Genomic DNA, 16,275 nt, shown 5'->3' on the forward strand with positions numbered 1-16,275 from the left:
TCTTTAATGTTTTTGCATTCAGACTGTAATCTTTAATGTCTCTGCATTCCTATTTCTTTCAGGATTTTTGAAATTAAAACAATAAATTGAGCCTGATTCTGGATATTTCAAACATCATTTTAAAAGGAATTTTGTGTGATGTCAGGCATCGATATTTAAATTTGATCTTTCACATGTAAAATATAAGCTTGGAGATTGGAAATTAGTCCCTGTCAAATTTAATATGCATTGATTATCTGTTGATGAATACTTTGTCATGCAATCCTTTTATATGCTTTAGATGTGATTTGGATGCATCTTGCAATCTTCTTATCTGTGATACAGGTTGAGGTGTTGTTGCAATGTGATTTGGGGATGTTAACAAATTTCAATTTTTTATTTGTGTTCCTGAAAAAAGAAAATGTCCTGTAATTTTATTTATTATTTATGTCTGAAGTTAACCTTACATAAATTTTCGAAAAGATTTGTTATTCAAAAATCTCTGGAACGGTTATGAACGGTTGAAATTGCAATTTTATAAAAAATAAATTGTAATTAAAAAATTCAATAAACCATGCATGTCCTGTCAACTTTTTATCAGATACCTTCCAATGTACTGTCTGAAATTAGCGGAACACTCTGCAACATTTTACACTTGAAAACATTAAGATAAGCGCAACCTTTCCACTGTACTTGTCCCTTGCTCTATCCAATAACCTTCAGCGCAGTATGTGGATGCCCTTTAAATCACTGTCTCAAACCCCTCCCTGCTGCAATTTTAAATTTAAGACTGTAGAATTACATCATGCAATAGGTCAGAAGAAAGTAAAATTACCAGATGTTGGGATAACATAATCCAATCATGGCAGGTCTTATTTTTTGTTTTATTGGTTAGTGGGGTTTGTTTCTTAGTCTAAATATGCCGTTCTCCTGATTTAAAATCAAAAGGCTTGCAACATCAAATGACAAATGAGTGGGGTCTGTATTTTCGGTCAAAAGGTGCCGTTCCCCTGGTTTAAAATCAAATGGTTTGCAACATCAAATGACAAATGATTTGATTGTCGGAAAGTTGATAGGTCCTACCAGATACCTTAGCTCTAAGGGTTTCGAAACCGAAACCCATCCATAGATGGCCATGACCATGGTCAAGAAAGTCATATCCAGAGAAAAGGAAAGGAAAAAATCATGGAAAAAGAATCATCAACGGCCTTAATGATGTGCACGCCACGACTACCGTGCTATACTATAGGCAGTCTCAAAGCGCGTGCTGCCACGTGTTAATGGTCGGTATTGAGTTGGCCGTGGACGCTTGCGGGGCTAGCTTTGTCTGCAATCTAGAAGACCGGCGTGGATTACATTTTGATTTTTCTATTTTAACCTCAACTCGTGCCTCCCGTTCCAGGTCGGCGACGTCTGATATTTTTACGGTGTCTGTCGTTAGTTTAGCGACTTGAACTATACAATGCATTCCAAATATAGAAGGGCATCAGGATAACGGTTGAACACATTCGTGTATAAAAACGAGGTTAAGTAGGTTTTTTGTGATTGGATATTGACGTTGGTTAAAATTGTAAATAGTAAATGTATAGTTAAAAAGGGCTAACTATGCGGAGTATGCGGTGAATACTGGTTATGGGCTCTGCAGCTGAATCTGGTGGGCCTATCAACATTTGTCATCATCCACGATTTTCGAATATGCACGGCAACGTGTGTGGGCATAAACATCACAGCTCAACATGACCAAATATGGAGGATCGTGGAACAAGACGGGGCCGTTTCAGTATTGTTACTGTCGTGTAGGTTGTTTGATCGTGCCATTGTGAGAGATTGATCGCCGGCTTAGACACAGTCAGCCGGGATTATGATTACGATGGATCCTCTTACCTTGAAATCCTCGCCAATTACTGGTAAATGGCGGTGGAGTGTACAGAGACGAGGAGGGTGAAGGCATTGGGAGGGTGAAGGCATTAACAAAATTTGAAGGTTTACAAACGAATAAGCCCTTTTCTTTAGCCCTCTAGATCGCGAATAGATTGCCAGAGCTGCGATCGGATTGTTTTAGCTGTTCATATTTTGGTTTATCCAAGACAGGTAAGCCGTTTTTCTTTCGAATTCTGCAGTTTCTGCCCTGGGTTTTGACTCCATTTTGATGCAGTTTGACGGATTTTCATCGGATTTCGCTCCATTTTGGTTCTTTTTGGTCATTTCGTATGTGTCTGTGATGCAATTCTTATTCCTCCTTGGCTTCGTGGTTTTTGCCTTCTTAATTTTGTTTTAACTTCCGAGATCATGATGAATTTTGCAGCACTTTGGTTTGTATACGGCGGCATTCGGATCATTTTCGTGTGTTTCTATTTCATTCTCTGCTTGATGGCCTCATGATGGTTATTGGAAGTTTCTGCTTGTTTTTCGCTATAGATTGTTACTATTTTCCTCATGAATTCAGGTTTAATGCTCGATGTTATGAATTCTCGCAGTTTTTCAGCTCTAACGATTGATATGTTTTTTTCAGCATTTAAATATGTTTCTTATCTTGTTTTTACTTAACCATGTTAAGGTCATTTATGGTGACCCTCGGGTATCTTGATTATATTTCACTGCGCATGTTTAGTTTTATTCTTCGCCCGCACCAGCACCTTCAGATTTCTGGTAATAGTCTGTGGTATTATGGACTTATTTCCGTGCTTTGTAGATTTGCCTTCTCTTTTCCCCTTGCGAGGCCAATCCTTCTGCTGAGTTGTAGTTTGAGTCTATTTTAGTTTTGTTGGTGAATTTCGGTAATTTTTTTAAATTGCGATGTCTAGAATTTTATTCACTCTCTCTTGTTCGTTCCTAGGGATTAATAGATCCTTTCTTCATGATTTTTTTTAGAAATCAACTACCTTTCAACCTCTGATAGCTTGGTTTTCATTGACGTTATTTTCTGTTTCTCTAGATTCATTGATGTAGTTGCTGGTTTTGTTGTCCATTGAGTTTAAGGTTTCTGTTGTCATAGTTATGTAGGGTTTTTAGTATCAAACTTTCTTTTTATAAAATTCTTTCCTCATTGAATGTTCTATCTGTTCATGGAGTGCTGTCTGTTCATTTTTCGCTGTGTCATTTTATTTTCAAAGGAATTTGTTTTTTTTCACAATTCGATATATACGAGGGAGACGACTGATGTGCGTGCTACAAAGAAACTTACAGGAAAAGTAGGTTGCAAAGTAATTCAATACGGATTAAATTCCATAAAAGCAACTGCTCTACCATCCGTGATTGTCTACCAACTACTCTACCATCCATGGTGTTCCACTACCTGTGAGTAAACCCATAGTAAATCACAAACTGACCACCTAACCTACCGACTACCATCCATGGTGGTCTACTAACTGTGAGCAAACCTATAGTAAATCTCACACTGACCAACTAACCTACCGCCCACGGTTTACTTTCTTTTACCCACACATTTGATAGTTGATAGGTTTCTTCTTATAGACTTAATTGATATGTCTCTGTTTAGACTTAATTTTTAGACTGGGATTCAAGCATTTTTCTTTAATTAAAAGTAAAATTTATTGAACATTTCACCCAATTTTAGACTATGTTACATGAGGCCTGAACATTTTTCTAACGAAAAGTAAATTTTATTTAACGATTCGAGCAGCTTGAGTTTATCGTTTGTAGCTATTTAACCTTTTGCTTTGAATTGGGATGCAGCTTTGTCCAAGGGTGTTGTTCCTAGTTTCAGAATGTCGGCACTACTGCTATAATAAACTTTCATAGTTGAAAGACTACTGTGGCCTCAGTCTGTTTCACTAACTCTGGCACATTATCTCCAATCCTGATTCCCATACAATTTCCATCAGATCCCAGACTGGTCTGAGATGGGTTCCTGTTTTACAAAGCAAATTCCAACTGATGGCGTTATTGCAGCTGCCCCCTCCCAGATTGCAAAAGGCCAACCTTTGGTTAGGTTGTTTGGATCTGAATTATGTCCGTTTACATCACGTATTTCAATTGCTTTGCAGTGTAAAGGTGTTGATGTGCATGTTGTGTGGCTAACTTCTGACGATGATGTGAGAGACAAGAAGTTGGAATTGCTTGCTTCCATAAGACCAGATGTAAAGTTGCCAATCCTTCAGTATGGGTTGGACACGATTTTTGGGTCTTCTGATGCCATTTTGCAGTACATTGAAGAAAAGTTTTCGAATCCACCTCTGGTTCCAGAGGGACCCATGGCTGATATAACTTTAGACTGGGTGGTTTATATTCGGGATATTTTCTCACCATTAGTACTAGAACTTCTTTATGACAGTAATCCACTGGCACGGCAGGAACTACATAGGAAACTTGAAACATCATTTGCAAGATTGAATGGGGGAATTATGGAATACAGTAACAGGGGACCCTATTTCTTTGGTAATGTTTTTAGTATGGCAGATGTATATCTTATCCCATTTCTTTATCTGGCAGTCCCATTGCAATATTTCAGAGGAATTGAAATCAGTCCAGTGCATTCTCATCTGCAGAATTATCGCAGACAAATGCTGGCCTTTCCCTTTTATCGCCCTATTCAAATTGACATGGACTTGCTAGTGAGTTCTATTTCCAAAACCTTGGCTGAAAGGGCACCCCCTTCACTCGTGACATTGACAGTTCTGCAACATAAGAGCATTTTGTGCCACATGGAGAAGATCGTTCGCTCTGCAGATGAATTAGCTGTGTCCAAGAAAGAAGGGTTTAAGGTTATAGATCCTGCTAAGGGAAGTATTTCCATGCAAATAAAAAAGTTGGCAAAAAACTACGCACAGCTTGTGGATTTGATGCAGGAACATGCTCAAATGGAAGAGAGAATTGTTTTCCCTGCTCTGGAAAGGGCCGAGAGAGGTAAATATTAGAGTTGCCTGACATTGTTTGCTGTTGTCCTTTCATTATAGGTATTGATATATATTTCAATGATTCGGTAACAAACAGTTTGCTATGGAAAAAAAATAAACATGAATCATCCTGAGAATGAAGCTGTCACATGACAACTATTTCTTGAAATTTTTTGCAGGTATTACTGAAGTTGCAAATGATGAACATGCACGAGATTTTCCACTAATGAATGGCATCCGTGAAAGGTTGAAAACATTAACAGTTCTGGAAGCTAGTAGCCCAGATCGTAGTCAAGCTCTACTTAGGCTTTCTGTGAAGCTAAGGACATTACAGGTGTTTCTCTCTTACGTTAAATCTTTATTCTGTGGCTAGGTGTGTTCTTGGCTATAGGATTGCACTATTTATTTTTGTTTTTGAACCTCAGCTTTAGTCATTATCTGGTCTAGTTGCATCTTGTATCTGTAGCACTGCCTCACTGTGCAATGATGTGTGGCAGGCTCACTGTATGGAACACTTTCAAGAAGAGGAGCAGAATCTACTTCCTCTCCTGGAGGCTGCAGAATTGGGCACTAAAGAACAAGAATCCTTACTGGATAGTTGTTTCAGTGTGATGGAATTATCTCACTCGCAACATTTTCCATATTTGTTGTCAGGGTTGCTTCCACATGAAATTCAAGAATACTTGGGAGTAGCTCAACGCTGCCAGGAAGAAGAGAAGATCCAGAGAATGATTCAGTCACTTCGGTCAGCTGATGATGATTGTAAAACCCAACTGGCCATAGTGCAGAAAAGACTTCCCGCACTTACAGAGTCCGGTTACAATGCTTCTTGACATTAATAGTGACCTGACACATTTTATGGTAATCAGCTCATCTCAACTGTGGATTTCAACCGTGACTGGCATTCTAAATCCCGGTTGTGTTTCTCTGAATCAGGAAGAAGGCAAAGTGGAGTGCCTGATTTTCTCAATTAAGTTTATGCACAATGTCATTTGATCCTATATTTATCAATTTATAGACAAAGCAACTGATTAGGAAAAGGTGCAAATAAGTAGAGTTTATGTACTGCGTGGCAACCAAGTTGCATTCACCCTTGGTTTAGAAATCCTCAGAACTGCCTATGCTCCTTGATGTTGCACCCTCTTGTGATTTTGATTTTACATGGCACTGCCTTTGTCAACTGACTTTGTGGGGAAGCTTCTTCCATAATATTGCAACTTTCCTTTTGGTCCTTGCATAATCCCCAATGATACCATAATCTGAAAGCTTGCACAGATATGACGCTGCAGGATTAGCAAATGTGTCATCTACTCTGTGTTTTGCTGCCCGATCACCTGTATACTATTCAGTTTAGGTGGGAAAATTTCCACTTTTAAATATAATGTTGAGTGGGAAGAGTGTACAGGGTTACATGCTGCTTACTGAAAATGTATATTCTACGACTAGCAATTTTCTTGCTGTAAGATAATTTCCAATCATTAATGTATTTCACTTTCATCCTATGAGTTTGATGCCATGTATCAGTGCGATAATTCAATATCCGGTTATGGCAATAGTCATAATGTCTTTTAATTTAAGTTGGCTTTGTTATGCTGTTTGAGATGTGAATTATATGTCGTTAAATTAACGGTTCCACCTCCGGCAGAACTGAATCCTCTCAAGATATGCTTTCAATTTCAATTTCAATTTGGAGCCATGAATTTAAGCTGCCTTTGTTATGTTATTTGCAATGAATCACATGATATCATGTTAAGTTACGGGATGCACCTTTTGGCATGGGTTCTCTCGGGATATGTTTTCAATTCAATTTGGAAGTGCCGGAGGATTTGCTTTTTGATTGCTGAAAACGCCAAGCTGGTGGATGACATCCAAAAATAACTACTATTTTTGTTTAACAGAATCCTAGAACATAGAGACCTAAACTTATCTTGCTAGTCTGCATTTCTGAATTTGTGAGAGCAACTTAAAACAAAATATATGGAGAGATCTGAATTGGTTTGTATTGTTTTTTAATATTTATATTTTTGACATGTCGTTTCTGTATTCGTTTCTTAACTGTTCAAAAACTCCGATGGATCCAAATCCATATCCATTCCCATGCAGAATTAATGATCCAGCTACTACATGCATATTTTGCTGGGTTTGTTGTATCTTACATGCATATTTTGTTGGGTTTGTTGTATCTTGACTGCGAAAACTCATTTCTGTTTTATATGGGTCGTTGCATCATCCAAGGATTTCTTGTAAAACCTGTTGGGTTTGTTGTATCTTGACTGCGACAACTCATTTTTGTTTTATATGGGTCGTTGCATCATCCAAGGATTTCTTGTAAAACCTTTTCCAAAACAGTTTTATCGAATATCTTTGGTCAAATTTGTTATTAGTCAGAATGTTTTGGCTATCTATGGCATGTAGCCTAAACCTAGAAACCTCCTTTTTATCATTTTGTTATGCTGGGTATTGACCATAGCTTCCAACTTTGGTTCTACATTGTTCACCGGTAGTAAAGCAAGCCATTGAAACACAATATGGAAAGGTCATGATGTGAAGATAACGAATGAAAATATTTCTAGCAATGTGGCCATGTTCTCAAAGCCGCTGGGCAAGATGATTTTGTAACGACCTATGAATTTTTCATCTTTTTGCTTATGACTTGAAATTATGTAATTGCAAATCTTTTGTGCATGCATGCTTAGTGTAACAATTAACAATATGGCGAGAGGGGAATAATGTATGTAAGTTCCTAGACTAAGTGGATCTCATTGAGATATCCAAGTCAAACACCAAACATGTACGATTATGACAAAGGTCTAAGTGGATATCATTGAGATATGCAAGTCAAACACCAAACATGATAAGCATGAAACTAACTTAGCCTATGTTTAAAAACACACACCAAACATGTACGATTATGACAAAGGTCTAAGTGGAAGTCAAACACCAAACATGATAGGCATGAAACTAACTTAGCCTATGCTTAAAAATCAAACTAACTTGAACTTATGACAAACCAGTCATTGAGATATGCAAGTCAAAAACCATGTTAACTTGAACTTATGACAAACCAGTCATTGAGATATGCAAGTCAAAAACCAAACATGATAGGCATGAAAGTAACTTAGCTTAGCTTAAAATTCAAACTAACTTGAGCTTATGACAAACATAATGAGAGTCATATCCAAGGGATTTAGCATTTCAATCATTATCAACCAGGCTCTGTGCTATATTGGGAAAGTTTGGAAAACCTTCAAAAGAGACATGGCACATGGTGCTTTAACCAAGTCCTTCGCAATATTACAATTATGGGAATCCCTTGCGTTTGGGTTTATGGGTTGATTGACGAAAAACACCCTTTGGAGGGAACAACACTATCTCCAACAGAATAGTCCATTTGGGACGGGTTGTGATCAGTGGGTCCTTAAAAAAACAATCATTCTCTTGCACATGCACATATTATTTGTTGATGATTTTCTAGTATAGGGATTACCTAACTACACCACCTCAATGACTCTCATTATGACAAACATAATGAGAGTCATTGAGATATGCAAGTCAAGAACCAAACATGATAGGCATGAAACTAACTTAGCTTATGCTTAAAATTCAAACTAACTTGAGCTTATGACAAACATAATGAGAGTCAGATCCAAGGGATTTAGCATTTCAATCATGATCAACCAGGCTCTGTGCTATATTGGGAAAGTTTGGAAAACCTTCAAAAGAGACATGGCACATGGTGCTTTAACCAAGTCCTTCGCAATATTACAATTATGGGAATCCCTTGCGTTTGGGTTTATGGGTTGATTGACGAAAAACACCCTTTGGAGAGAACAACACTATCTCCAACAGAATAGTCCATTTGGGACGAGTTGTGATCAGTGGGTCCTTAAAAAACATTCATTCTCTTGCACATGCACATATTATTTGTTGATGATTTTCTAGTATAGGGATTACCTAACTACACCACCTCTTGCACATGCACATATTATTACTCTTGCACATGCACATATTATTTGTTGATGATTTTCTTGTATAGGGATTACTTATCTTTTTTTTTCTCCTTCTTGTGAAACTAACTTCTTTTTCTTTTTTTGTTGGAAAGGAATGGAATTGTCAAAAAAAAAAGTTATTGGCTAGCATTCTACGAAGCAAAGTAGTGATGGATCTTATCCATCTGCAACAACTCATGAGTAAGATGGTCTTTTTCACCAATGTAATGAAACCTATTTCTTTTCTTTTTTTCCAGTTCCCATCTGTGTTGGATTAGGGTTGTTGATCCCCTTATGTATTTTTTGAAGGAAGTTTTCAATTTATTCTTCTTCTTGCTTCTAGGTTGTTGAGGATTCTTTGATGGTATGGGCCATATTTGAAGTCACCTTAGAGGTATGCATAGGGATAGTGTGTAGCAGATGAGGCATTTGACAGGAAAATAATTTGAACAAATTATGAAGCTAATTGGCTCATGGCTTCACTGGAGATGAAACCAACCACACCATCAACATATAATCCTAGGTTGGATCTATGAGGATCATTTCATGGCCAATGAGTGTCAAACCTAGATCCATCTTAACTTTGGGTCTACCAAATCCCTCTTGACACTTGATAGATCCAGAGTTAAGATGGATCTAGGCTATATATATATATATATATATATATATATATATATATATAATTTTAGTTTTATGTAATTTGACAAGTCAAAATGTTTTATTGATAATTATCATTATTAATATTTTATTTTAATTTTAATTTGACCAAGTCAAAATGTTTATAGAACATTACAACATCTCTACATAGTACATAAGTACATATCTACAACTACTCAGCTGGAGAGTGTCTCTCCATGCAATTACTTTTAACCATTTTATTATTTTTTAGTTGAGCCTATATGTAACATTTACGCCATTACAACATTTCCCCATATCTTTTTGTTTTTAGATTTAATTTAAAATATGTTATAAAATAAAATTAAAATAAAATATTTTGATTTTGAATGAGTTATTGCTTTTGGGAAAGTCTTTTGTAAGTATTAAGTTTTAATTTGAAAAATGTTATTTATGGTTTTTGGGGATGTGGTATTGATAAGCCATGGTATTGGCCCATGAATTGTAATACATATCTACAACTACTGGTTGGAGAGTGTCTCTCCATGCAATTAATTTTAACCATTTTATTATTTTTTAATTGAGTCTACATTAACGCCACTACAACATTTCCCCATATCTTTTTGCATTTAGATTTAATTTAAAATATGTTATAAAATAAAATTAAAATAAAATATTTTGATGTTGAATGTGTTATGGTTTTTGGGAAGATGTTTTGCAAGTATTAAGTTTTAATTTGAAAAATGTTATTTATGGTTTTTGGAGATGTGGTATTGATAAGCCATGGTATTGGCCCATGAATGGTAATAATATCCATAGTAAAATGAGATATAATATTGATGGTTTAGAATCTTGTTATATTGTAAATATTAATATTTTATGTCCTTATTAATTAAATCTAAATATAGTTATGAAATTATTATTTTAATTTATAAGATAAAATGGACCTTAATTTATAACTACTATTTATATGTTATATGTTTTAATGTGATATGTAAAAATGTTACAAATTTACATTACATTACACACATCTCCCCTATAAACTACTATTTATATGTTATATATTTTAATGTGATATGTAAAAATGTTGACAGACTTACATTACATTACTTACTTACATACACACATCTCCCATATACTAAACCCTTTGCTCCATGCTCTAAACAATCTCAGCTCCCTCTAAGTTGCTTCGTTGTGCACACTCTGATTCACCAACCCTTCGAAATATCTCTGATACCATTTTGTTTTTCCATAATATTGGAGTCTAGGATATAATCTTAAATCACAGATGCTACCAATCCAAGTATCACAACAAGACTACTTTGCAAAGCGAAATAATAAATACTAGTAAATCTACCACTATACAAAATATACACAACTTTTAACAAATTTATACAATCCAACTTCGTTATATTAATCAAACTGATGATTCAACAGCCTAGAGCTCTCATACCAGTGATAATGGCCCTCATACATCCACTAATACATAGATATACAACTAGGGTTTAGTGTCGGTCACTTCGACAACCAATCTATCTTGAACAAGATATACTGATCATTTCACTGATGTAGTGTGCTCTCTCAACTCCCTTCGGTCGTACCCTAAACACTCATTTCACTGATGTAGTGTGCTCTCTCAACTCCCTTCGATCGTACCCTAAACACACATGCCCGGTCCTTCGATTTTCGACTTGCAGCACCTGCCTCTATCAATGCACCAAGTCCATTTGAAAATTACTTTTAACCTTTATTATTTTTTAATTGAGCCTACATGTAAATGTTTACAAAAATTTACATCACTACAACATCTCCCCATACATTTTTTTCTTTTAAATTTAATTTAAAACATGTTATAAAAAAATTAAAATAAAATATTTTGATTTTGAATGAGTTATGATTTTTGGGAAGGTGCTCTTGATAAGCCATGGTACTAGCCTATGGTATTGTAACAAAGTCTATTTACAAGTTAATAATATCCATGGTAAAATGGTGGTGAATATCCATAGTTAAGAATCTTGTTATATTGTAAGTTTATTTTAAGCATTAAGTTTTAATTTGAATAATGTTATTTATGGTTTTTGGGTATGTGGTATTGATAAGCCATGGTATTGGCCCATGAATTGTAATAATATCCATAGTAAAATGAGACATAATATTTATGGTTCATAATTTTTTATATTGTAAATATTAATATTTATGGTACTGGCCTATGGTATTGTAACAAAAGCTATTTACAAGCTAATAATATCCATGGTAAAATGGCGGTGAATATCCATAGTTAAGAATCTTATTATATTATAATTTTATTGTAGTATTAAGTTTTAATTTGAAAAATGTTATTTATGGTTTTTGGGCATGTGGTATTGATAAGCCATGGTATTAGCTCATGAATTGTAATAATATCCATAGTAAAATGAGATATAATATTCATGGTTGATAATCTTGTTATATTGTAAATATTAATATTTTATGTCCTTATTAATTAAATTTGAACGGGTACTTTGGTACAGACTTGTCACACTTGTGGCTTCCATACCAGGGAAAAGAAATCAGATCTGGGTGTTATCCAAGAGATATATGAGGCACAACATCACTCCGATCAATGGTGAGAACGAATCATTGGTCTTCGCAGAGCTCATGTTTGGCAACTACCTCTTGGAAACAATGTTGGGTTTTATCTTGCACAGCTAGGTCCAACCCCACTAGACACGCAGTTGGGTCTCCTTCCTTACCCAACTGATGGAAATGAAACATGTACAACACATTGTAACATTAGTAGCAATAAAAACAGTACAAGCAAGTTGAACAGTCCATGTATAGATGAGCTATGGACCATGTATTTTGATGGATCAAAGACAAAGGATGGCTCTGGAGCTGGGTGTGTCTTGATTGACCCAAAGCACATGAAACACTTGGTCTCGAGTTTCTTGGCATTTGAGTGCACAAACAATCTCTAATCTCTAACTTCCAAGCGTTCAATATCATTGTTGCGCCAAGAACATGTAATGCAACTGCCGATACATTAGAAAACGTAGCTGCTAGCATGTCACTACTTAGGGATAGATTTACCATTGAAATTTTGTATAAACCTTATATCCCTAATAATATAACTAATCTATGCACTTTTGATGATGATCAACAGATACTGCACTTCATGAACAATGTTGATGCCTTCAAGGATGCATCGACTGATGAAGATAATAACAGCAGTCCCTGCAAGTTGCAACTGATGATAAGAAAGGCAACCACATCCCCAAGGGTGTGGTTTCTCTCAACGGACTCTATGACTTGCATAACCACTTTCAAGGGTAAAGAAATAGGCAAAACCCATAGTTCCACCATGATGAACTAATAGATCAACCTAGGAACAGACCATGATCTGAAGTTCATTAGTCTTAGTACGTGCTGCACACCGCAGGAGCAACAAGTTTTTGTCCACTTGTTCAAACAATACAGGATGTTTCCGCATGGGAATATGATGACCTGAGTACATATGACACACGAATAATCCAACATGGGATTCCAATAAAAGGAGTCAAGCCATTGTAGCAAAAACTAAGTAAAATACATCTATCACTTGAACCCCTTATACAAAAAGAATTGACTAAGTTGTTGGATGCTCGGATCACTTATAGAGTTCGTTATTTTACATGGGTTTCTAATTTAAGTTCTGTACATAAGAAATCTGGGGAAATTCGCTTATGCATTGATTTCCAAAACTTGAATTGCTCTTGGAACAAAAACAACTACCCCGTGCCATCATTGGAACCTATGTTACACGTAGTATCTAGAGTAGGAATGTTGTCTTTGCTTAATGATCTTTCGGGATACCACCAGGTTCTGGTAGTGAACCCTAATAGTCTGATACTGGTCCACGAGAAAATTGAGCCACACACATACCATCTAAAATCACTTGATGGGAGGATTGACAACCTTCATGTCAACGACCAAGATCTCAAACATTACTTTCAGTAAGTCGGGGTCGCGCCCCATGCCATGTACATAGTTTGTTTACTACTTGTTGTTTTTTTCGCTTTGCTTACTATTTTTGTTTCATTTTGTTTTGTTTGCTTAGTGTCATGCTATTTTTGGTTTTGTAAATAAGTGTTTCCCTCTACTGAGTTATGGATTTTGAATGAGTATGAGGTTGAGACCTAAAGAGTCTTGTGACAATGTAGCACTTGGCCAGTCTTCCATCTGCCTTCCTTATGCTTGGTTATAACCTTCGGCCGATGAAGTCTTGAAAAAAAATACGATGTGTCTACAAGGGAACATTGGGTCCAACCATGGACCTGTTTCCACACTAGGAAACCTCATGCCTGTACTTAGCCTTCTACTCCGTGTTCAAGCTCATCCAACTAGTAGAAACAGAGAAGAGGAAAATCTAAATGAGCAAACCTATGTCAAAGGTCTTACATGATTCTCTTAAGGAACAACCTCTTCTGCTCTCAATAAGTCAGGATCCCTCTTCCACTCCAAAAATAAATAAGTTCATATGCAAAGTCCTCTTTTAAAAAAAATTACAAAGGCGAAAAAAGAGAAAGGCTTCCTGCACAGAGAGGTGAAGCATGCAACTCCATCGGGGTATTGACCAGGCTCGCTGGTAGTGGAGAAATGTGTGTGTTCCTGCACGAATCCACTGAGGTATTTTCCAGGTCTGCTGGTAGCGGAGAAACACCAGAGATGAAAACTTACACTCTGAAATTTTTTAACTCGCGAGCCAAACTACCCTATCCGGTTTCGAAACACTGTGATCAAGCTGAAACTTGTTGTTGTGTTTGACTGAGTTGGAAAAAGGTGGACCATGTCTATCCATGGGGTAAATGGGGAAGCTGAAGTAACCCGCATAGTGATTCAATACTCCTGAAAGACCAAGGCCCTGTGTTGTCAATGGACCAAAACAAAGAAGCTGGAATTCAACCAGTGTGTCGCCAAGTGTTGTAGTGACAATAACACCCTCCATAATTTTGGCATGCATCCAATTTTGAAGACTTCCTTTGGTTTTTCCTTGATGTTTGCAAATACTCAGGCTCATCCCATGAGCTCGTGTCGAGTCTTTTCACCCTCCTCGCTTGACCATTCACCGGACATCTTTAAGCATGTTGGTCACAATGTCATGCTTGCAACCATGTTCTAGTTATGCATAAAGTTTTTCTTCATGTGTACATGTTGTATTCGCTTTATAAACATCTACCACACTCACACATGGAATTGTATGAAATTTTTCACAAGTGTTGTCGCGTTCATTCAACGATCTATCACAAGTGTCACGCTTATCGCTCACACCCGTCGGTCAGTCACACTAAGTGTATGTTGTCTTGATGGTTCAAGGTGTCTTGTCATCAAGTCATGTTGAGTGTGTGTTCGCAAGGTCATCCATGTACGAAGTCACTCGTTCACACACTTAGTCATTTTACTAAAGTTATGTCAACTGAACCAACCTCAACAGCTGGACCTCCGCTGAATTGCACTGCATAGTTTCAGACCTTAGTGAACATGTACTGCTGTCCAGAATTCCATAGATATTAAGGCTGCCTCCTAGGAAATCTGCACTGCGGAATCCTGGAATCGACCAGACTGACTGTCACCCAAAACTATGCAAAAGTTTCTCAGCAAGCCATCTAAATCTGCACTGCCCGCAAGCAAAACCACCAAGCCTCTAGCTGGTCAACCGGAGAGTTTGACTAGGCAATGACCCCGAGCCTCACTCCTCTAAAAAATTGTGCAGAATCTGACAAAGCATGCCCACTTCCGTTGATTGAAGAAACTGCGCAAACATGTCATATAGACACCCATTTCCTATCACTGTACTACCCTAAAAAATCACACAGTTTTTCCAGCCAGTCACCGTGTCAGCTGGCCTATTGCTCCTCTTTAAAACTTCATAGTTTTCATGGGTAGTCTCCCAATTGATTAGCATTCCACTCAGCCCAGAAACTATGTAGGGATGTCTACAGGCCATCCTCCCAGCTCTACATAGTTTTTCTAGCATCCTCCTTCAACTCGTTGCCAACCTCCCTGGAGAAATTATGTATTTTTCATTGTTAGTCTCCCTCTGTTGCCTGCACTGTCTCCATGGAAAAATTGCGCAGATTTGCCCTCCAGTCAAGCCAGATCCCGTACGCAGTCATTGCCAATCTAAATTACCCATCTTAGCCTCCCAATAACCTCTACGCAATTTTCATGGACAGTGCCCAAAGCCCACATCTCGGCTTGAAATGTGATATGTGCAGTTTCATAGCCTTGTCCTCTCTCCCGGTCACCTACATCCACAAAGTGAAAAACAATGCATCATGGTAGGCTAGGAGATTTATGGATTTGATGTCGTCTCTTCATGAATGATTGCAGATATAGGTACATGGATGAGACATGGTGTGACGACAAACGGGATGAACAAGGAGCACATGCAAGGAGACTTGTTCATGAATGAATGAACACATGGAGCATGCCAAGTACGAGCGAAGGAGATACATGCACGTGCAAAATCAAGTGAACAACAAGACCATCAGAGACTCCTCACACTTTTCCATGTGGAGATGAAGCTATGATACACCAAGAGCACATCCATCACTCAACAGCACTACAGCTTGAAATGAACACCACTAACAGCATGAACATAACAGCTCTGTTGTGTCGAGTCATGTCATGAGTCATCTCAGCCACATCACTACTATGGGCCATACTGTTGTAACCAATGTAATGTAACATGGAAGTCCAAGAGACCAATGTAATGTAAATCTGAAGAGTCATGTAAAGTTGATGAGTCATGTAAGTCAAATAGTCATGAGGGAAGTCGAACAGTCACAAGGGCCAGTTTTACCCTTGGCTATAAATAC

The 16,275-nt window shown here is 37.2% G+C and overlaps 1 protein-coding gene across 1 annotated transcript; it reads left to right on the forward strand.

The window, feature by feature from the left end:
- Positions 1 to 1,736: 1,736 nt before the first annotated feature.
- On the forward strand, positions 1,737 to 6,145 carry LOC149220791 (uncharacterized). Its single transcript, XM_089384903.1, has 4 exons — positions 1,737 to 2,070; positions 3,676 to 4,845; positions 5,015 to 5,169; positions 5,333 to 6,145. Exons 2-4 carry the CDS (start codon positions 3,843 to 3,845, stop codon positions 5,666 to 5,668), a joined length of 1,494 nt encoding a protein of 497 aa, XP_089241029.1. The 5' UTR covers positions 1,737 to 2,070; positions 3,676 to 3,842; the 3' UTR covers positions 5,669 to 6,145.
- The last annotated feature ends 10,130 nt before the right edge of the window (positions 6,146 to 16,275 follow it).

Source organism: Pinus tabuliformis, chromosome Q, assembly GCF_031772625.1.
Source record: "Pinus tabuliformis cultivar Carrire ecotype Pingquan chromosome Q, CPIR1, whole genome shotgun sequence".
Classification (NCBI taxonomy): domain Eukaryota; kingdom Viridiplantae; phylum Streptophyta; class Pinopsida; order Pinales; family Pinaceae; genus Pinus; species Pinus tabuliformis.